This window comes from Phoenix dactylifera, chromosome 2 (assembly GCF_051530095.1).
Source record: "Phoenix dactylifera cultivar Ajwa chromosome 2, Ajwa_hap1_PhDact_Kaust_v1.1, whole genome shotgun sequence".
Lineage (NCBI taxonomy): Eukaryota > Viridiplantae > Streptophyta > Magnoliopsida > Arecales > Arecaceae > Phoenix > Phoenix dactylifera.
Genome location: NC_143191.1, coordinates 45,315,827 through 45,339,970, shown reverse-complemented (window position 1 = coordinate 45,339,970; position 24,144 = coordinate 45,315,827). Strand labels below are relative to the sequence as shown.

At 41.7% G+C, this 24,144-nt stretch overlaps 1 protein-coding gene across 3 annotated transcripts; it reads left to right on the top strand.

Moving 5' to 3' along the window:
• The first annotated feature begins 2,694 nt into the window (after positions 1-2,694).
• Positions 2,695-10,385, top strand: LOC103707415 (uncharacterized). 3 transcript variants are annotated; one of them, XM_088716634.2, is made up of 2 exons: positions 2,695-2,876; positions 9,952-10,385. In XM_088716634.2, the coding sequence occupies exon 2, from the start codon at positions 9,964-9,966 to the stop codon at positions 10,258-10,260; it is 297 nt and encodes a 98-aa protein (XP_088572760.2). In that variant the 5' UTR covers positions 2,695-2,876; positions 9,952-9,963; the 3' UTR covers positions 10,261-10,385. The 3 variants fall into 3 exon arrangements, with proteins under 3 accessions (XP_088572760.2, XP_088572757.2, XP_089785204.1); XM_088716631.2 differs by having other exon boundaries at positions 2,698-2,876; positions 9,925-10,385; XM_089929078.1 differs by lacking the exon at positions 2,695-2,876 and adding an exon at positions 2,979-3,420 and having other exon boundaries at positions 9,925-10,385.
• Positions 10,386-24,144: the final 13,759 nt, after the last annotated feature.

Sequence of the window (24,144 nt, the reverse complement as noted above, 5' to 3'; positions counted from 1 at the left end):
CTCATCTCAACTTAACCCAATCCAAGGACGAGATTTCTCTAACCAAACCTAGCCTAACCCCATCTCAATCTAGACTCATGTTTCGGCCGGCCAAAATGGGTTGAAGTTGTCTAGTTGAGTTGGGATGTACCATGTTAACTGAATAACTTCGGATGAATGAAAATTTCAAAATAGGAGAAAAGTTTAGGACATTTTTGTGTTGGATTAATGTATGTTTAATCGAGATCTCGAGCATTTATAAATTGCAATTGCATACTTACCTATAATTTAAGATAGTGAAAGATATAGTTAAACAGTCTATAAGAAATATAAAAGTAGATTACTTACCCATGTATTAGGTAGATTTGAGTCAATGGGTTAGGTTGGATCGAGTTCAAGTTGGGTTGAAAGTCAATTCTAATCCAATCCTTAAGATATCGAACCTAAGCACCTGAGTTTATATAATCTCAACAATATTTTATCCAATGAGTGAGTTGGGCAAGTGGGTTTAGGTTGAACCCTTAAGTCCAAACTCAGAGACTGCTTACTTTCGTCACTAACTCAGTGACTTTCAACCTTCTTGGTGACCGGTAAACTCACTAACTCAGTGACTGGTTAGTGACAAAAAATACATAATTTCTTAAATATTTAATTCTTAAATTTGTAACGACTTAGTGACGGCGGTTTTGTCATGGAGTTTAGTGACGGAAATCACCGCAATCACTGAGAATTTAGTGACGCGTGTTTTTGTGACCAATTCAGTGACAGAAACTTCGGTCATAAATTTCGTATTAGTAACTGAAAACATGGTATAGTGACGGATTTCTGTCACTATACGCATATTTTCTGTTGGTGAAATTACAGCCTATACGTGACCAATGCATTCATCCATTCCTTCTGCAAAATCCATTTCATTATCGAGCATGATGCAGTGATAATCCATGCGGTCAACTCTAACAACTGAGAGCCTCATAATTACTATTGTTTTGTCTATATCCACCAACATGTGAATATAGATTGGTTTCTTGAAGACTACGCCTGATCCACATGGCCTGACCAAGTTAGATTGGGTAGGCCTAAGCCCACTAGGCCCGACTTAATCTGATTGGTCGTGATAGGAGATTGGAGGGTGGGGGTTGACTCGGATTTAAGAAACAAGGGGATAGGTTAGTCGCATTTGCCTCCACCAACATACAGGGGCATTTGGTATAGAGCGATTATCCCAAATTCAAGGTGATGTGGATAGAAGTAACGAGATCATTGTATTTGGCTGCACCATCGTGATCCTATACAGCAACGATCTTAAATTACTACCAAATCTAGTGATAGAATACTTGTCCTTAAGGTCGGCAATTCAAGATCACTCCCGAGGCAGTGATTTGGGCTAAAATTTGAGGGCAAAAACACCCATCGATCCAACAAAAAAAATTGGTATATCAATATACTGTTAATACATTATAACAATATTATATATACGATATTATATTATTTTTATATTATATATATTGTATTTATGATATATATTATATTATAATATATTATCCATCATATTACTGTCATATTAGTGCTCAATAATAGACATATATTATTGGGATATATATTTATATAATAAAATTATTTAATATATTTATTCTATTTGCCTTATTTTTTCAATTGAAATAATTATTAGTATTAAAGATAATATATTATAAGCATAAATAAAAATATTCATTCTATACTAATAATTAATATATCTCTGTAGGATTAATAATTTATAGAACTACTAAATATATTTTTATGGAATATATTAAGAATTGTTTTGGTATTATATGGTCAACGGTCTTAGATTTCAATGAAATGCTAAATATGTTACTTGTGAACATTTGAGAATCTTTAATATTGTAGTCTGAAGTTACGAATTAATAGCTCAATCCTACCATCCTTAGGCTCCTGATGTTGATAAACCTACCATGGCTATATTTCTGATGGCAAAAAAAAAATGTTTTTTTGTATGAATACCCTCCTAAATATTGGATTTTGCATGAATATCCTTCCAAAATTAATATTTACATGTATACCCTCCTAAAACACTTGTTTTGCTATTCTATCTTTTTTTTATTTTTATTTTTGCATATGTACCCAAACTATTTAATGACGTTAAAAAATTAACGGTTTCAAATTAAAATAATTAAAATACTCTTAATAGGTAGATATGCAAATAGATCACGATCTCGATAGAAGAAAGAAGACAAGGATAATAGTGTAATTTTAAAATTTTATTTTATTTTTAATTAATATAAATTTGATTTTCTTAACACTGTTAGAATAACCATTATATTAGGGGTATATGTACAATAACAGGGTTTTACGAGGGTATATATGCAAATATCAATTTTGAAAGGACATTTATTCAAAATCCGATATTTAGAAGGTATCTATGCAAGAAAAAATCCAAAAAATATGCCATTAGTTGATTTTCAAATTTGAGTTGACCAAAAATCTTTGCACGACAATTAGTATATCATCCATACAGAACCGATCGCAGTTAGGTCATCACCGATTGATATATAGCATCAAAATAAGGTCATCCGCGTGGTCTGTTATTGGTGGAGTGCAGGCCCTGTGGGCTTAACTGAACCTAACCTATGGCCCAATTACCAAATCTCTGGGCCTGGTACAGCCCACCGGGTTATAGATCTGAATTAGGTCCGCGTTGAGTCACGTCCACGGTCCCCCGCGACTCCTGCTTGTGCTGGACAGCGCAATCCTCGCTGTCGGGACTCGGATCCGGACGGCGCGCGAGGGACCGCGGTAAAACGCGTGATTTCTCTTCCCAGAAGCAGAGTTCGATCCCTCCTCGAGCTTCCTACCTTCTGCTTGAGATCCTCAAGGACTTAAGGCCAAGAACCCTCAAGTAGGTACGTAGATCTTCCCCCATTCTTATGCTTGTACTAGTATTCTTAATAATTTCTGCGTTCTCCTATCTGTCCTCATCTCGGTCTGGATCTGAGACCAGAACCTGCTCTCAGGGTTTGTTCCTGATTTGAAACAGATCATTTGGATTGAATTATTTAGATTTTCCCCCGTTTTCTGTTGGATCTGTTGATCTTGTTTAAGTTTATGACGTTTCAGGGATCTGATTTTTTAAATGGCGTTGCATGTTTATTTTGTGAGCCTGACTTCTTGATTCCTGGAGGGAAGAAATTTGACGAAATAAATCATCAAAATTGAAAAAAAAAAGTGGTGCTGCATACTTATTCTTCTTTTTTTCTTTTGGAAAAAAAATGTTTTCTACTAAAAAGAGCACGCATGCACATGAAGTAAATAATAGATTTATATGGTACATAGTCTTCATTAATCATGGTCTCCTACGTTGTTTTAGTTTGTACACTCGAGATTTTCTACGTTCTGTTGGAGATCTATCATGGCATAATCATTTATTAAATATGCGTTCATGAAAAGGTGCGTATGGTCTGAGATTTTTTTGCCCATCGCATAGGAACCCTTTGTTAGCTGTATGATTTGTCTTGTCCTATAGCTATATAGGAGTGTGACTTGTCTTGTCTTGTAGCTGTATAGTAGCTGTATCTTAGCTGTACCTTACTTGTACACAGCCACCCTCATCTATAAAAGAGAGGGCTATGACACTGTTCTGATATAGAGAAATATACAAGCATATGCTTTTCTTCCTTGTTTCTCTATCCTCTTCATCTATCTTTCAACATGGTATCAGAGCCTCACCTTCTCTAGCTCTACGAGAGCCTCTTTCCCTCTCCCCTCTTCTCCAGTCTTCTTCTCCCATCATTCTTCTTTTCGAGCTAATGGCCGGAGGTTAGCTGAGGTTCTTCCATTGTCCCGAGAGTCTCCTTCTCCCATCTCACTTCTCTTCGAGCTAGCGGCCGGCGGCAACGAGAGGTCCTTTCGGCAGCGGCTCTCTCTCGATCTCTTCCAAGAAGCTTGTCTCGGTCTCCGGCGGTGGTGTAGGAGACCGGAGAAGAGGATTGTCCTCTGACCGGAGAAGAGGATTGTCCTCTGTTTCTCCGCCGCTGTGACCCACATCCAACCTGCCGTGGATTTCTTCTCCGCCTGTCCCCTCTTCTCCGGCTTTGGGTTCTTTTGTTGTCCCGCGCCGCGTTCCCGGCCAACTCCAGAACCTCGGCGGCGAGGTACTCGAGGACGGTGGCGAGGTACTCGAGGACGGCGGCGAGGTAGACGGGCGCGCCGGTGCCGACGCGCTGGGAGTAGCGGCCTTTCTTGAGGTAACGACCGATCCGGCCGACCGGGAACTGGAGGCCGGCCTTGACCGACCGTGATACCGGCTTCTTCTTTGGGCCTCCGCCCTTCCGGCCGCCTCCGCCCTTCCGGCTTTCTTTCCCTTCTCCGCTGTCAGGTAAAATACCCTATTCTCCGCTTTGGGTTTCTCTTCAACCTCCTCTCCGCCTTGGTTTCCTTCATCTCTGTGGCACAAAAGCAGAGGAGCTCTCTCTGAAGTGCTCTCTTTGAAGTCTGGTGTCAGAAGGGTTTCATTCTGGGCAGAAGTGTGACAAGGTTGAAAGTTGAAAGCGGCGTAAGGGTTTGGTCACCTGTCATCTGGGCAGCTAGCTAAAGCTACAGAGACGTGACAAAAAAAAAAAAAAAAAAAAAAAAAGAAAAAAAGAAAAAAAAAAAAAAGAGTAGATTTCATTCATGGCCTTGTCAACTGATGTTACACGCCCTATTGAGGTCATTCTGAATGGGACCAATTATAGCATTTGGTCCCAACAGATGTCTGTTTTTCTTATTGGGCGCAGATTATGGAGATTTGTCACCGGAGACAGGAAGGCTCCTACACAGGGTCTTACAGAGTCTGATGCTGATTTTGAAGAACGACGAGAGGAGTGGGAGAGTACACACTGTAAGATATTATCTTGGTTTATTAATACATCTGCGCCTTCTATTCAAACTCTTCTCCCAAAATTTCGAAATGCCAAGCTTGCATGGGAATTTCTGGCAAATCGTTACAATTGTTCAAGTGACTTGGCTCTTCAGTTCCAGCTGGAGTCTAGGATTCACCAGTTGCGTCAAGCATCTGGTCAATCCATTCTTGATTTCCATTCACAGATCAGCAGTCTCTGGGATCAACTTTCCCAGGCTGATCCTAATTTTACAGATGAGGACTCTGCTAAGAAATTTCAAGAATATAGAGATCGTCGGCAATTTATTCAGCTTATGATGGGCATTCGCGACGAATTTGAGACTACCAGGGCTTCCCTACTTCATCGATCTCCTCGACCGACTGTGGAGGTCGCCCTCACTGAACTCATTTCAGAGGAAACTCGTCAGACTACTCGTCGAGGCATCTCTACTGATATGGTTATGGCCACATCAGCTGGTATTTTACCTACCCCCCTTTTCTCCTCTGCTTCTGTTCCAGTTGCTGCAGCTATCTCTTCAAAGTCAGACAAAGGAAAAACTAGTAAATTTCAGAAACAGTGTTTCTATTGTGGCAAAATAGGCCATAAGATCTCAGAGTGCAGGAAGAAACAAGCTGAGGAGACGAAGACAGCTCAGAAAGCCCAGACGATCTCATCACACCGTTTTGCGGCCGTTGCTTCTACTGATTCGTCTGGTTCTGCATCCTCTTCTTCTATACCCACTTCATCCCTTACTACAGCTGATATTGAGGCAATAGTTCATCAGGTTCTATCTCGCACTGCCCTCTCTACCATCTCAGGTAAACCCTCCTCCTGGTTTATTGACTCCGCCTGCTGCAATCACATGACCTCTGATTCATCCCTAATTTCCTTGAGCACAAACCTAAACTCTGTTCCTGTTATTTACACTGCTAACGGCTCTCATATGGATGTAAGCCACGTAGGTTCTGTCTCTACTCCTATTCTGTCTTTACCTAATACATATCTTGTTCCGAAATTATCTTTCAACTTACTGTCTGTTGGTCAACTTGTGGAACATGGCCTTAAAGTAACTTTTACTGATAGAGGTTGTGATGTGCAGGATCAGAAGACGGGTCAGCTCGTTGGGACCGGGCGTAAAGTTGGCCGTTTGTTTGAGCTCATATCACTACATGTTCCTAACTCTAGTCTTATCCCATCAATCGCTGCTGTATCCTCTAGTCTCTGGCATTCTCGGTTAGGACATGCTTCTCCGTCTCGTGTTCAGTTTTTGGCTTCAAATGGTCATTTAGGAAAAGTTAATTTTGAATCTTTTGATTGCGTCTCTTGTCAATTAGGAAAACAAAATGCCTTACCTTTTAATAAAAGTATTTCTTTTTCTACTGCAGCTTTTGACTTGATACACTCTGATGTTTGGGGACCTGCTCCTGTTACCACTAAGGGAGGATCAAAATATTTTGTGATATTTATTGATGACTACTCACGGTATACATGGCTCTATCTTTTACGTGATCGTTCTGAATTGCTTGATACTTTTCGTGATTTTCAGCAGATGGTTAAAACTCAGTTTGGTCGGCCCATAAAAATTCTTCGTAGCGACAATGCCATGGAATATACCTCTACCTCATTTATGGAAGCACTTAAACAAGATGGAACATTATCTCATCGTTCTTGCCCTTATACTTCTCAGCAAAATGGTCGTGCCGAACGAAAACATCGGCATATCTTAGATATTGTCAGGTCCTTTCTTCTTTCTGCGGCATTACCTGAATCTTTTTGGGGAGAGGCTGCTCTTACAGCAGCCTATACCATCAATCGGGTACCCTCTCCTATCATCTCAAACAAATCACCATATGAAGTTCTTTATAAAAAAATTCCTGATTACTCTTTCCTAAAAGTATTTGGTTGTGCTTGCTTCGTTCTACTTCCTTCACATGAACATACTAAACTTGGACCACGATCACGTCTTTGCTGTTTCCTTGGTTATGGCATCGAACATAAAGGTTATCGTTGTTATGACCCCATAGCCAAACGACTTCGTATATCTCGACATGTCCACTTTTGGGAACACAAAATGTTTACCAGCATATCTCCTCTTTTCACAGGTTCTCCTCAATATTCTCCAGTCTTCAACAATCCTCCTATTGATTTCTTTCCAGATTCCTCTTCTGTTGCAGGTGATGAGAGCTCATCAAGAGACCGTTTCATGCCCGACTCCACCGAAGCTGGATCGTCCACTGATCCCATCAGCACAACTGGATCATCCGAGTCCGAACCCCTCCCTAGTACTACCCTCCGTCGCTCTGGTCGGGTACGATCCACTCCATCTCATCTAAATGACTATCATTGCTTTTTTACTCTTGCTACCCTCTATGAGCCTCGTAACTATCGCGAGGCCAGCTCTAATCCTCTTTGGCAGAAGGCTATGTCCGATGAACTTCAAGCACTCCATGCCACTCATACATGGGATCTGACTGACCTACCTCCTGGAAAGACTACAGTGGGATGCAAGTGGGTATACAAGATCAAGACGCATGCTGATGGTTCAGTAGAACGCTACAAGGCTCGTTTGGTGGCTCGAGGATTCACTCAAGAGTATGGTATTGACTATGAAGAGACTTTTGCCCCGGTAGCACGTCTTACCACTTTTCGTTCTTTACTTGCAGTTGCAGCTGTCAAGCGGTGGAGGATGCATCAGATGGATGTTAAAAACGCCTTCCTCAATGGTGATTTAGCTGAGGAAGTTTATCTACAGCCTCCTCCAGGTCTTGCTCATCCTCCTGGAAAGGTTTGTCGCCTCCGAAAGGCACTTTATGGTCTCAAGCAGTCTCCTCGCGCTTGGTTCTCCAAGTTTAGTTCAGTCCTTACTCAGCAAGGTTTCACTCCTAGTGCATATGATTCTGCACTGTTTCTTCGCCGATCTGCGGCCGGTACTGTTCTTCTCTTGTTATATGTGGATGATATGGTTATTACCGGAGATGACATCTCAGGGATTCATGCACTTCAAAAATTTCTTGGACGACAGTTTGAGATGAAGGATTTAGGATCCCTTAGCTACTTTCTTGGTCTCGAGGTGACATCCAGCTCAGATGGCTACTACCTTTCCCAGGCTAAGTATGCTTCTGAGCTGATCTCTCGTGCTGGGTTGACAGATAGCAAGACTGTGGAAAGTCCTCTGGAAATGAATGTTAAGCTTCTTCCCACTGATGGCGAACCATTAACAGATGCGACTTTGTATCGACAGTTGGTTGGTAGTCTTATCTATCTGACTGTTACACGCCCAGATATCTCTTATGCAGTCACATTGGTCAGTCAGTTTATGCATGCACCGCGTTCTACACACTATGCAGCAGTCTTACGTATTCTCCGGTATGTTAAGGGTACATTGTTCCACGGTCTTTTATTCTCAGCCCACTCTACCTTGGATCTTCAAGCCTATTCTGATGCTGATTGGGCTGGAGACCCTACAGATCGTCGTTCTACCACCGGCTATTGTTTCTTGCTTGGTTCTTCTCTCATTTCTTGGAAAAGTAAGAAACAAACGGTTGTATCTCGCTCCAGTACAGAGGCTGAGTATCGTGCATTGGCAGATACTACTTCTGAATTCATCTGGCTTCGATGGCTCCTCCATGATATGGGTATTCCTCTGACTAGTGGTTCCTCTCTCAATTGTGATAATATAAGTGCGATGCAAATTGCTCATAATGATGTGTTTCATGAGCGAACAAAGCATATTGAGATAGATTGCCACTTCATTCGGCATCATATCAAGCAAGGCACTCTTCAGTTGATACATGTTGCTTCTGCAGATCAGCTCGCTGATATTTTTACGAAGGCTCATCCACCAGGGCGTCATCGGGATTTGGTTCACAAACTCAAGTTAGCATCTTCGTTACCATCTTGAGTTTGAGGGAGGATGTTAGCTGTATGATTTGTCTTGTCCTATAGCTATATAGGAGTGTGACTTGTCTTGTCTTGTAGCTGTATAGTAGCTGTATCTTAGCTGTACCTTACTTGTACACAGCCACCCTCATCTATAAAAGAGAGGGCTATGACACTGTTCTGATATAGAGAAATATACAAGCATATGCTTTTCTTCCTTGTTTCTCTATCCTCTTCATCTATCTTTCAACACCCTTATCCTCAGTTAATTCAGCTCAAACACGCCCTTCTAGTACTATTTGGAGATTTTTCTGCTATGGTTCTGTTTCTTCCAGCAATTTAGTCTGGCATCAATGTGTTGAATGGTTGGAACATGGGGAAGATATAAGAAACTTGGATGGTGGTAGTGGACAATGATTCATGTTTCTCCATTGTAGTCCCATACACTTTACTTTGGCTAACACTAACCAAAGATGCAGCCTTAGGAGCCATTTAATCACCTTAATCTGATGAGATGGAGCTTGTTGATTATATTATTTTAAGTCAGAAACCATCATGAAATGCAGACAATTCTTTTTTCCATTACCCGAACTTGTCAACTTTCTTGAGCATCAGATTGCTGGACTAGTTATGTAGATTCAAATCATGTAATAAACTTGTTCTATGTTGCCATTGTCACATATTTGAATGATGCTATTATATGTTGAGATCACCACGCATTGTGGAAGACAGATTAACAAATTTTTGGATAGAAATGCTAAGATGAAATGTGGTAGGGATTCTAGTAGATGAGTTGTTATCTCCAATGAGTTCAAATTCTGTTCCTCATCATGTTGACTTATAAAGAAAAAGCTCAGCTCGTTGACTACCACAACTAAATTTATTTTGTCCTAGTAATTTTTCATTGCTACTGAGCATGAGAATGTTGATCACAGCATTCTTTCTCTTTTTTGTTCTTGGCCAAATGGGGTTTCTCAAAGACTAAAAAGAAAAAAAATGTCTTTCATATATGTCAATCCACAATTTTTGGTCATTTTGCCAACAATTTATATTTTCCATGACAAAATTCTCATCTGTTGCTGTTGCATCAATAAAAGTAAGCAGCATTCTTTTCTGTCAGGCATTATGCAACCTCTTTTTAAGTTTGGCTCAATGTAGTACTTGGTGACATGGCTGCTTAATACTGATGCAGGATTTTTTTCCCTTGTTAAAAGAGCAGACTAGGAACATAATGGTTCTTGATTGTTCTTTATCTCCACATAGGAGATCCCAAAATACATCATCTCCTTCATTCTCTGTCAAGAAACAGCTAAAGGGTCGCGATGACTTAGAATGGTCTATTCTCTTTGAGCGCCACCGATTTCTCCTGACAATGCTGGTCCTGCTGGTTTTACTGTGTACGATCTATCTCTACTTTGCTGTTACCTTGGGGGGCACAGGATCGTGTTCTACATTGTCGGGAGCTGATAAGGTATCGTGTCAGGGAAAATCTTCTGCGGTACACAACGGAAAATTAAAATTTTTCTAGCTTGCAGGTTTTAGCTATCCACAAGTTATGTATGCCTCGTTATTGACTGTTGCATGTAGATCTGTGTGGAACTTTTCTGGAATTGTTGTGAAAAAAGTATAATTGAATGCCTGTGTTTTTAGCAATGATTTTGATTCCAAGTGGTAACTGTGAAAGTTCTTTTACTCTTGACTGGAAGTCCATTAAAGATGATCAAATTTAAGCACAATCCCAACATTTAGCTTAGTCAGTGGCTTTAGTGGATGGTATGATACCAAAAACGCAAGTCAAATAGATGATATCTGCCTGATAAAGGGTAGTTTGTTAGTAACTGCTATTTAAATCATGGCTATTTGGCATATTGCCACAAGAGGTGTTTCAAAGAAAACCTATATTTCAGCAAACCGTATGTTTATTGTCAGAAAAGTCTGAAAACATAAAGAACTATTTGATGGAAACTACCATCCACTATAATAAATATTTTGGTAAGCAAATGGTTATTTAGCAAGGAATGCTATTTATACAAGAAATGTGATGTATAAAGATATATCTAGGTTCGACTCTCTGATTTCGGTACTGAATTTTCTTGTATAGAGGTTTGCTATTCCTGTAATTCATGTGGTGGTTATTCAGAACTTTTGTAGAGCTCAATTTGAAAGCAAGAAAGTTAAAATCTGCTTTCCCAAGTCTTCATGGGTGCTGTATAAAGTCAATGTAATTCTCACATGACGGTACGTGACAAATTCTAGCATGAAACATTAAAAGACAATACCAAGATAAACCCTAACAGCAAGGAGAAAACATTATGCAATCACGAGACGTAACTCAAAATTCATGGAAGAAAACTATCCGAACAGTTGGTTTGTGTCCCCATTGTAGGGCAAGAACCTAATAATATGTTATTTTCTGAGCAATTTGGAAGATGGAAAGGCTATCTAAAAAAGATGGATTTAAATAGAGATAAGGGTGTAGCATAGACTACCATAGTAGAAATCTAAGTTAACACTACTAAATGTAGGATAAAGATAAGCTAAGTTAAAATTCATTGATAAGTTGGATTAGATCCTTTACAAAATATAATTCTACTTATTTATACTAAATATGATAATTATCTATTTTGATTGTTACTATCCATGTCTGGCTTCTACTCTTGGCGATTTTGATAATTGACGTTAGTTATCCATCCACTACTCAAGAGTTGTCAGTATAGTTGCTCTGTATTAATTGTCATATTGATAATAATAAGTTATCGATCTTGGCTTATTCACCATGGCTTGCATTGAATTTCTTTCTTTACTTCGGCCTATAGTATGGTCTTCTGTAGTTGGCGATATCTTTGAAACCGATTCAGTCGTCTCGGTCTACTCTTTTTACCAACCATCCAACTTCATACGCCTTGCATTATGATTGAATTATTGGTTTGCTCATCGGCATTATGTTCAAATTCTGCCTCTTCAACCTGTACCTCTGTAGGTAGGATTTTTATTACACTTGAACACTATTCAGCCCAGCAAGGGTCATGTGATTTTCATCCGCCGTTATCTCGTCTAATCTTGTCCACGTGATGCTTATTCATGATCCTCCAGCTAAGTCATCTAGATGAGGTATAAACACCCACTCAACCTAATTTTGATCCGCAAATATTTCAAACAAGCGAGAGGTGCAATCAACATTGATATTTTCACAACGATCACCTCTGAGATCACTAGCTGACGTGGCAGAAGGTGGTTGGTGAAAGAGTGTCCTAACCATCAAACCTTGTGAAGTGGACCAATCTTCTACTACCATAATAGGATTGGTAGAAGTAGCGGTGATTGAAAGATGATTTGTGGCAGACCTATTCCACGGATGGGCCATGCTAGGTTCATGCCGGGTTTAGGCTAAGGTATAACTAAAATAAGTAAGGTCTGAGCCTTGCTTAGTTCCGCCTTCAAGCTTACTTTCTAGGCCTGAAACTAGTACTTACTCGAGCTTCAAGCTTTAGGCCGATTCTCAGATTTCTTTCACCACCTCTATCATCTTCTCCACCATCGCCGCTGCCTCTGCCGCTACCACAACCACCACTGCTGCTCGTGATGCCTATCTCCTCCTCTCTTCTTTTGCCGCCTCTCTTCAGAACCCCTAGCTTTCTTTTATAACTTCCTTAATTGCGTCCATGCCGCTCTTAGCCGTCACCATCACTACACCACTCCACTCTTCTGCCACATGCTATCCTACGACCCTGCAATCGACATTCACATCATTACCTTCGCCCTTTGTATCACTGTCAATCTTGGTTACCTTTGCTCAGCGACCCCCCTATTGTTGTGCTCGTGCAGCTACCTCCCTCCCCTCCTCTCTCCAAATATTTGACCACATGCCCCACCAGACCCTCCCCATGACTCGGCTATCATAACCACTTGTGATGCCCGTTGTTATGCCACCGATGTAGTGACATTGTTCTAGCAAATGTTGGAGGAGTCCTGGCTGTTGGGGGAATAAGGTTTTTCCCCCAGTGACACAAGTACCCCTAAGAAGTCGCACAACCGCCGACCTTGGACAGCCGAAGTCGGCGTCCGACCTCAAAACATCCGACCTCAGAACCTCCGACCTGGAAAAATCTTGACACCCGAGGTCTATCCTTGTCAGCCACCTACTACGACCGTACCCCTCCGAGGTCCGGCCAAGGGCCATATCCTGCCACTGTCCCAGCATTTATTGCGCATGACCCCTGCAAACCTCCAGTTCACTCCACAATTAATGCGGATCTCCGGCTTACTCCACAATTAATGCGGATCTCCGGCTTACTCCACAATTAATGCGGATCTCCGGCTTACTCCACAATTAATGCGGATTTCCCGCTTACTCCACAATTAATGCGCATGGCTCCTGTCATCTACGGACCCTCAGCTCTCCACGGCAAGTCAGCCCAGCAGAGTCCAATCGACTATGATAAGTCTCTGATCTCGGCCTTACCTCCGACACCAATGCAATAATTCGCCCGATCGCGTGCCAGCTCGGGTCGTACGACGACCTCACCTCCGACATCAGCACAATAATTCACCCGATCGTGCGCCGATCCGAACAACATGCCGAGCCGTACTATGGCCTCGCCCCATCACATCACAGGTAAACCGACTCCCCTATAAAAGGGAGCCTTTGCTTCTCAGAGGGGGGTTGGGAGATTCCGCACTCTACAAACACTGTTCTTTTTCTTCTCATACATTTTGCCCCCCTTCTGACTTGAGCGTCGGAGGGCCGGCGCCGGAAACCCGGCCACCGGTCTGTCTGCAGGCACCCGGACGGAGGACGCCGCCCGCCGACGGATCGCCGCTCCCCTGTGAGAACCTGCTGCTCCCTCTCTTCGACCGAAGATCGCCCCCGGGTCCAATTTCCAGCAACAGTTGGCGCTAGAGGAAGGACCCGAGTAGCGATCATGAAGTTGAGAAGTAAGGGAGCCTCCAACATCTCCCGGCGTCCCCCACAGAGTCCTGGACATTCCGTCCAGAATTTGCCTACTCCGGCTGACCCGATTTCTCAGGTCCAACCGGAACAGTTTAATGCCCTGGTGCAGCAAGTCCAGGCCCTGGCCGCCGCCGTTCAAGGCCTGCGGCGCGAGGAGGCCTTACCAACGCTCCCCCCGCAGGCCCAGGTCCTGCCGGAATTTCCTCCCAACGGCCCGGTTCTTCCAGGCCAGAATTTGCATGGCTCCTCCAGAGCCAACAATGAAGAGCAGACTTCTCCCCAGAGAGAGCTACCGGGGGAAGATTTCAACAGAAGACCCCAACCTTCTGAGGCTGAGTCAGCCCCAGACCACCGTGAGCCGGCGCAGACCACGGCGACAATCCCACGGGTGGAGAAGCTCGACAGAAAAGTTGAGCATTTGGAGCGCCAAATTGCAGCGCTCCACAGTAAGAAGGCGAGGTAGGAGGGAGACTTTGAGTTCACTACCAAGTCCCCCTTTTCCTGCCAGATCGAGGATGAGCCGGTCCCCGCGAGGTTCAAAATGCCTCAAGTAGAGCCCTACAGCGGAATGACCGACCCCCTCGACCATTTGGAGAGCTACCGAGCCCTTATGGCTCTACAAGGGTCCTCAGAGGCCGTACTCTGCAAGGCCTTCCCAGCGACTCTTCGAGGGACTGCTCGGCTTTGGTTTTCTGGACTAAAGCCGAACACGGTATCCTCCTTTGAGCAACTCGGCAGGCAGTTTGCCACCAATTTCGCTGCCAGCCGGCGCCAGCGACGGACGTCAGACTCCCTCTTGGACATCAAATAGAAGGAGGGAGAATCCCTCAAGGAGTACCTGGACCGCTTTACTGCCGCCACGTGGGAAGTTCGCGAGCTAGACCAGTCAATAGCCATGTCGGCTCTGAAGACTGGGGTTCGCTCCTACCGATTCCTCTTCTCCATCGAGAAGAGCTTTCCGGCCGACTTCACCGAAATGCTGGCCCGAGCCCGGAAGTATGCCAAGGTCGAGGAGGCAGTCGCCTCCAGGCGGGGAGCAATTGAGCCCGCCTCAAAGAAGCAGAAGAAACGCCGCGAGGAATGCGGCCGACAAAGGAGCCGATCCCCCCGTCGAGAGAAGAATCTCCCCCGACTGAGGAGCCCGCCCCGGCAGCAGGGACGACCTCAGAGGAGGACCCCTCCTCGACCGAGGTCTCCACCACGACCTCGGACGTACCCAGGGAGGTACGAGAACTACACACCTGTCAATGCTCCCCGGGCCGAGATCCTGATGGAAATCGAGGGTCGGGACTTCTTCCGACCCCCGCCTCCTATGCGAGACATGGGGGTTCCCCGTAATCCCAGGAAGTACTGTCGCTTTCATCGAGACCGTGGGCATGACACGGAGGATTGCTTCCAGCTCCGGGATGAGATAGAAGCGCTCATCCGTCGGGGAGTACTCAACCGGTTCGTGAGGAACTGACGTGAGGAAAGGAGGCCGACGGAGAACGCCGTACCGCCCGAAAATTCGGACGACAACAGGCCTATCGCCGGCACCATCAATATGATTGGAAGGGCCTCGGCAGGAGCAGCCGCCCAGGGAGCACCCCTAAAGCGCCCGCGTACTGATGAAGTCATCTCGTTCTCGGACGAGGACTTGGAAGGGGTCGGGACCCCTCACGATGACGCTGTGGTCATCTCTATGATTGTAAATAGGTTTGATGTAAAACGTGTCCTAGTTGACAATGGAAGTTCAGCCAACGTTTTGTATTATCATGCCTACCAAAAAATGGGGTTGCCAGAAGGACATCTCCGGAAAATTAATGCCCCACTGGTTGGGTTCACCGGAGACTCGGTCCCAGTTGAAGGTGAGGCCAGCTTCCTTGTCACAGTTGGCCTCGCTCCCCGGGAGAGCACTGTGAGGACGGACTTCCTTGTGGTCCGTCTGCCCTCGGTCTACAACGCCATCCTTGGGCGGCCAGGGCTAAACGCCCTTCGAGCCGTGGTTTCAACCCGCCATTTGCTCATGCGGTTCCCCACCGGCCAAGGAGTAGGCGAGGTCCGCGGAGACCAGTTGGTTGCCAAGCAATGCTACATGGCGGCCCACAGAGTAAGGCAACCAACCAAGGCACCGATTCAGCCAACAGGCCCCTCACTACCCATAGAAACCCTCGATGCGAGGGACACCCTTTGGAAGAAGCAAGTAGAGCCCGGTGAGCTTCTTGTTCAAGTCCACTGCAAGAAAATTTTCCCGAACTAACTGTGCAGGTTGGCTCCGGCCTTGGCGCCTGCGAGAGGGATCACCTCGTCAGCTTCCTGCGGGACAATGCTGACGTTTTCGCCTGGTCGCCTGCGGACATGCTGGGAATTGACCCTGAGGTCATGGTCTATCGACTCCAGGTGAAGCCAACCAGCAGACCTGTAAAGCAGAAGAAAAGGGGCTCCGCCCCGGAACGACAACGAGCTGCGGCCGAGGAGGTGGATAAACTCCTCGGAGCCGGCTTCATTCGGGAGGTCTCCTATCCGGACTGGCTTGCCAACATAGTCCTCGTAAAGAAGGCCAACGGGAAGTGGCGCATGTGCGTGGACTACACCGACCTGAACAAGGCTTGCCCAAAAGACAGCTTCCCCCTCCCAAGCATCGACCAACTCGTCGATTCCACCTCAGGACACCAACTGCTGACTTTTATGGATGCCTTTTTAGGATACAATCAAATCCGAATGGCGCCAGAAGAAGAGGAGAAGACGGCCTTCATCACCGACAAGGGTACCTACTGCTACAAGGTGATGCCCTTCGGCCTGAAGAACGCTGGAGCCACCTATCAGAGACTGGTCAGCCAAATTTTTAAAGGCCAAATCGGCCGAAATATGAAAGTTTACGTGGACGACATGCTGGTGAAGAGCCGAGCGGCGGAACACCACGTAGCTGACCTCAACGAGACGTTCTCCAAGCTCAGGAGATACCGAATGAAGCTCAACCCAGCAAAGTGCGCGTTCGGAGTCACCTCGGGCAAGTTCCTGGGTTTCATAGTAACCCAGCGTGGAATTGAAGCCAACCCTGAGAAAATCCGAGCACTGCAAGAGATGGCGCCTCCGAAGACAGTCAAGGAGGTGCAGCGGCTCACAGGGCGGGTTGCCGCCTTGGGGAGGTTCGTCTCCCGATCAGCTGAGCGCTGCGTCCCATTCTTCAAGAGCCTTAAACGGCCGAAGGACTTCCGGTGGTCAGAAGAATGCCAGTGGGCCTTTGAAGAGCTCCGGAGCCTTCTGGCCTCTTCCCCGTTACTCACCAAGCCACAGAGGGGCGAAGTCCTTTACTTATACCTGGCCGTCTTCCCAGTTGCAGTGAGCTCAGTCCTCATCCGGGAATAGGACAAGCTCCAAAAGCCAGTCTACTACATCAGCCGGGTCCTCAGGTGATGACCCAAAGATTGATTCATAGATTGATTTTGATGATCACAAAACCTTGAAGTATAGATACTAATGTTTATGTTGCAAGGAGAAAGATATTTATTTTGCAAGGAACATAGCAAGTTGGAAGAACACAAGAAGGCCTCCAAAAGCTCTCAAGAAAAGTTAGAAGAAAGCTACAATTCATTGGCCCAAGTTTAAAGTTCAAAAGGTTCAAATTGGAGGAGTAAAATCAAAGGAAAAATTCGAAAGAATAGTCTTCGAGTCGACTCCTGAGGAATTCGAGTCGACTCCAATGTTTACCGAGTCGACTCCGGGGAAGTATGAGTCGACTCCTAGGAGTCACAGGCAGAAAAGTCAGAGAGCAGTTTTCGGGTCTGAGATTCGAGTCGACTCCAGTGGAACGCGAGTCGACTCCGATGGTTGGTAGGTCGACTCCGAAGAAAGCAAGAGTCGACTCTCAGCGGAACACAAGGAAAAAGTCAGAGAGCATTTTTGGGACTCTGAGATTCGAGTCGACTCCCGCATTGCACGAGTCGACTCCGAGACTCCGCGACCATCAACAGACAGAAAACCAAGTTACTGCCTCTGAGATTCGAGTCGACTCCCAGACAGCTCGAGTCGACTCCAAGGCAGCGCTACACCAAGATGGCAGAAGGTTGTGTTTCACAAACTGAGAGCCGAGTCGACTCCAAGGAAGTTCGAGTCGACTCCAAGACTGGATGAGCCAAAAGACAGAGGATCGGGAGTTCGGGCTCTGAGATTCGAGTCGACTCCCAGGACAGTCGAGTCGACTCGAGTGGACAAAATTCAAATTTGGATCCACGGACTACAGAGGATGAGCCGACTCCAAAATTGCCAGGTCAGCGCCAGAAGTTGGCGAGTCGACTCCGGGTTAAGTCGAGTCGACTCCCAGTCAAGACGGCAACTTTAATTCAAACTTGGAACAGTTGCCGAGTCGACTCCGGAAAAGCTCGAGTCGACTCCTGCTACAGCCGAGCCGACTCCTGATCGCGCGAGTCGACTCCAAACCCAACGGTCATATTGTCAGGAGCTGCAGACTGGTTCCAACGGCTCTATTTTTGTCTCTAACGGCTATATTCTTGTTTCCACTCCATCTAAAGCTATAAAAACAAGAAGAGAGCTAGGGAAGAAGGCATGGAAGTGGGAGAGATCATCTAGGAAAGAGATCTCAAAGAGATTACAAAGGAAATCTCCCATAAGCACACAAGGGCCATCCAAAGCGAAATAGAGAGAAGAAGAGCATCCAAGAGAATCCCAAAGCTTCCTCTCCATCCGTGTGCTGCCTCAGTGATCCTCTACCTCGTGCCAAATCAGAAGAGGGTCAAGTAAAGAAGAAGCCGAGCTCCTCCATCTTCAAAACTCGTTTGAGGGCTTCTCTTTACTCTATTTGTTTATATTGTTATATTTGCTTGCTTAAGAAGCTTTGATTTGTTTTTATTCTTTGTTTTAATATCTTGTAACTTGATTCAATCAAGGGATTGAATCAAGGGGTTAAAGGTTTGTTGGTGAGCCAAAGGGAAAACCAACGGTGTAAGGTTTGTTGGTGAGCCAAAGGGAAAACCAACGGGGTTTAGGTTTGTTGGTGAGCCGAGGGTAAAACCAACGTGTAAGGGTTCGATTGTGATCCCGGGAAAACAATCGGGGGTGGTTCTAGTCGGTGAGCCTGGGAAAACCGACCGAGTTCGTTGTTATCTCGCAAAACAACAAGTTGGGTTGTGAGCTTGTAAAACAACCGGCTGTAATCTGTAGGATTATAGTGGAATTCCCAAGAGGTCTTGGGGAGTGGATGTAGGTGCTGGGGTGCACCGAACCACTATATGTTTATTGTGTTTGTGATGCTTTTTGTCATTGTCTAACTTGCTTACTTAGATATATTGCTTGCTTAACTCGTATCTACGCATCCCTTAGTTGCAAGCATACTCAATTTACTTAATCAAGTCCCATTTAATAAATCATACTGTTGCTAAGTTTAAATTCCACTGTGCATCTATATAACTTAGCATAGTTAATCAAAAAGTCTTAGAAGTAGTTTAAAAGTTTTAAAAGACCCAATTCACCCCCCCCTCTTGGGTTGTATCTACTGGGCAACAAGTGGTATCAGAGCAGGTGCTCAAATATTATTTGTAGTCTTAACCGACTAGAGCCAAAGATCATGACAACTCAAATAGATAGTTTTCTAGGAGAAGGACAATCAATTGATACACCTCCACTGTTTAATGGTATAAACTACCCACATTGGAAAATACGCATGCGCATTTTCATTCAATCACAAAACTATTATCTATGGAAAATCATAATAAATGACCTTCACACACTCTCTCATATTAATGAGAAGGACTTAGCACAATTAAATGCTAATGCTATGAACATATTATATTGTGCTATTCAAGAAACAAAGTTTAATGAAATTTCTGCATGCTTATCTGCTAAGGAGATCTGGGATACTTTAGAAAATATTTATGATAAATCTCAGATTAGCTCTCATATGCTTCAATTATATACTAACAATGAGACTGCAGAAAAGGGTGATGAATCTCCCTCAGTCGAGTCGACTCCAAGAAGCTCAGAGTCGACTCCCAAGTTAGTCGAGTCGACTCCAATAAGGTCCGAGTCGACTCCGAGGCAAATCAGCTTCCTAAAGACAAAGAAGAAGAGGAAGCAAGAAGAAAGGAAGAAAGAGGTAAAGCGCAAGAAAGCCTTGACCAAGAGAAAGTCAGACAAGGAATTGAAAGTTAGGAGCAACAATGAACTACAAGAGGTAACTAACTTATGTCTTATGGTACAAGAAGATAAAGTAGAATCTGAATCTAATCTTACACCAAATGACTTTCATGAAAAATATTCTTATGATGAACTTTTAAATGCTTTTCATGATTTGTATAGTGAATGTAGAAAATTAGCTAGGAAAAATAAAAATCTTAAAAAGCTAAATTTGGAAATTTCAAAAGAAAGAAATTCTATTACTGAAATACAAGACAAACTAAATTCTGAAAATAAAAGTTTAAGGTCATTTTCAGAAGAATTGATTCAGAAAAATCATAGCTTAATTAAAGAAAATCAAAACTTAAGTAAAGAAATTAATCAATTAAAATCTTTTATTAACAAATTCACCGTAAGTTCAGAACGATTAAAAATGATGTTTGAAAGCCAATATGTTGCTTGTGATAAATCAAAACTTGGCTTGATTCCTTTACTTAACAATAAATCTCTAGAGAAAAAGGTTATCAATTCATCAAGCAAACCATTAAATAAGATAAGTTATTTCAAAAATGAAAAGGATGGGAATAACAACTTTACCTATCATTCTAGTATAATTAAATCAAATGGTAAAGTTATTACTATTAAACAGATATGGATTCCAAAAGGAACCATATGTCCTAACTCTCAAGGACTCAAGCAAGCTTGGGTACCCAAAATGAGAAAATGAGGATGTACACATAGGTGTACCAAGATACCCATGGAACAAAAGAAACTTAAAATATACTTATGAAAAGTTATTAACAAAAATCAGTAATCCTTGCATCTCATCATTATTTTTGCTTAGTATTTGATATGAATTGCTAATAGTGATCAATTTTGTGATATAGAAAATACTTTTGGAAATATGATCAAATCACTTCATAGTGTACTTTACTCACTATTGGATAAGTTGCAAAATGATTAATTTATTAAGAATAATTCTATGAATTCTCTATATGCTTGATTGAGAGTTTTTATCCATGGCATTATTGTTTATTGATCATAGATATGATAATGTGTACTTGGTATGTTTTTAAATATATGCACTATGAATACCAAGATTAAAGAAACCATCTTTAGCATACAAAATCAACTCATGCTAGTATATACTTAATCTCAAAAGACCTTGCCATTGGCTTACTTAAATTATCTTCTTAAAGGTCAAAGTTTTGCTATGCATGCTAACTAAGGAAACAACCAAAAATCATTTCTAAATCTAAAGATGTTGTTTCCATCTCTAAGTTTTCAAAAGCTTACATTGGATTTGTTCTTGGAAAATAAACTTGAAAATATTTTCTGTATTTGCTGAATCTTGTAAAAGTGTTTCAAATGATAAAGGTTTCCTAACTGTGAAGATAAAGAGTATCATGGCACAGTGTTGAAAACCAAAATCCTGATAAAGTTTATGCAGAAATTAACTATTTCAGCACCAAGGACATCTTAAGTAAAATAGGGGTAATAGAATTCTTGAAGAAATGAAAAAGACAACTGTGTATGATAGTCATCTACTTAAATGATTTTTAAAAAGCTATCATCACTGCTTGTCATACATATGATTTCTATTAGATCTATTTTTGATGAAAACTCCTTTTGATCTTCTGAAAAATGGAAAATGAACCATTGCATATCTTTCATATTTTTCAGTCGTACATGTTATGCTTGATATGTTCTTATGAAAAATAATGCCAAATCTGATAGAGATATGTCTATCCTTGGATATCATTCATCAAGCAATGTATATAGAATATTCAATGAAAAGATTTTAGTTGCAAAAATATCAAGTCGTCTTATTCTCTATGAGACTAATGATTTACTGTCAAGATACTAAGATCAAATTATATATGGTTAATCTTTTACATATAACAATCTGAAAACTTGTTAATAATTATAACAAAATTGAGTTTTTCAGAAATGCACTTAATGAAGAAAAATTGATAACTACTAAAAGACTGAATCAAGAAAAGATGAAATAGATCTTGATTCTTGCATGATTAAAAGTAAAGATCACCACTATCATTTGCTTGACTCATGAGCTTTATATTCTGTCAAATGAATGTGTAGAATTCACTCCTATGTGGTTATTTCATTAAAAAGTAGATCTATGTTAAATAACCACCATATTTAAAAATTACACATTACATATATGATAAAGCAATATGTGATTTAAAACAAGCATCAAAAGCTTGATATATAAAAGCTTAGGTAACCTTGTTGATAGAAAGTAATAGTGATAAATCTATGCATCAAAAAGAAGAATCTATGATATCTTGCTTGCTCATAGCACACATTGATGACATCATTTTTGGTTCTACTAATGAAGAGTTATATTGCAAAGTGAGTTTGAAATATGATGAATGAATTAACATCTTCTCTCAAACTCCAAATTAAGACAAACAGGAAAGGGGATCTTCATTGACCAACGTTAGTCCACAAGAAAACTCTTATAGAAGATTGGCATGAAGAAGGTATATCTATGACCCCATCTTGTAGAATTTGAAAAGGATGAGCAAAGTAGATCTATTGTGTTAAAGCTGTATTGAAGCATGATAGAATAATTATTTTACAGCTAGTAGACCAGATTGTATGCTTATTATGTGACCTTGTGCAAGACTTCAATCTAACTTTAATTAATCATATTTTATTGATAACAAATAAATCATAATCTGAATTTTGATAGAAACAAATGTTTAAGATAAATTGATTAAAACATAGTTAACATATCTTATTGATAATTATCTTAAGCAAATAGAATCTAAACTAAATTGACTTAAACTATCTTGGTTAATGAATCTATCTCTTTAGTTCAAATGATATGTGCTTGCTTATATTTAGGCAATCTCTTGAGTAAAGTGACTCAACATGCAACTATTGTCATATCTTATATTGAGTCATCTAGTTAAAAAATATATATGTTGGATGAATGCTTTGTATCTTAAAGAAACTAATGACCTTCCTTCAAGAAAGAAAAATGAGAGATTTCAACTTGAAGGATATCTTCATGTAAGATACACTAAACATTTACATGCAAACAAGAGAGAGGATCTTCTTCAGCCAAAAGTTCACACATAAGAAATCTAGTTTGGCTTGAAGAACATATAATGAATAGGTAATTTAGATACCTTTCTCACAAATTAGTTGAGCAAAGTCAGTAACTTAAATCTTATTATGGCATGATTAAATTCTTTAATTATTAATTTTTGATATCATGTCTATATGTGTATTGACTGACTTATACTTTTAGAAATTATTTCATGGTTTGCCCAAACTAAAATATATCTTTGCCTATGTCATAACCATGAAATACACAAGTATATGCTTAAAATGTTGATGTAAAATAACTTGTGAGAAGTTATGAAACCTTGAGCATAATGAAAATATTGTTTGCATGATATACATATACATGATACGTAAGATTAATTCTCTATTCTGCTCTCTCATGAAAATTACTTGAGAATAACAAAAAGAGAGAGAGATAAAGAAAAGAAAATGGATATTATTCAAGAGAAGTAAAATCCAAGTAGAGGCAAACACTTCAACCTTAAGGAAAAGCAAAACAAACTTAATATATTCGACACATTTGTGAGACTTGTGTGAGCATTCTTTTGGAAGGGATAAAATCCATAATTAATTACACTTAAATAGGGAGGTTTTGAAGTAAACATTTTAACCTTTCTATATTGCTCATCATAGGGATGGTGCCAATGGGGAGGCTAGTGGTAGTACCCGGCACTATTTGACCCAACTATTCGGTGTAGGGCATATTAGGGACGGCACAAGAGGGAGGCTAGTGGTAGTACCTCGTGCCCCTTCCCAACTCCACCGGATAGGGAGCAAATAGAGTATAGAGCATAAGAAAGTTATAAATGAAAAACAAAGTAAATGAAAGTAGAATTAAGTCAAATTTTTAATCACTTGAAAACACACTTTAAGGATGAAATCATTGCAAGATTATATTTAAATAGGGGGAGTTTATTTGAAAAGAATTGATTTTGATCCTTGACATTCTTGTACTTAGTATTTTAATGCATGACTTAACACATGGTATATTTTGCATATGGTATAATGTCTTGATTTATGGATTCTCAATATTTTGTAATGTTTCATACTTGGACAATTTGATTGAATGTTTGAATTGCTACATAACATCTTTTGTTTAGTTTTATTGAAAAGAAATTTCAGATTTGTCATTCACAATCATTGTTAAAATCTGAAAGCTAAATAAAATTGTAGAAAGGAGAAGAGAAGAACATCTCTATTTAGGAAAAATAAATTGATATTGATCTATCTTTCTACTTGCCTAACTTTGATACA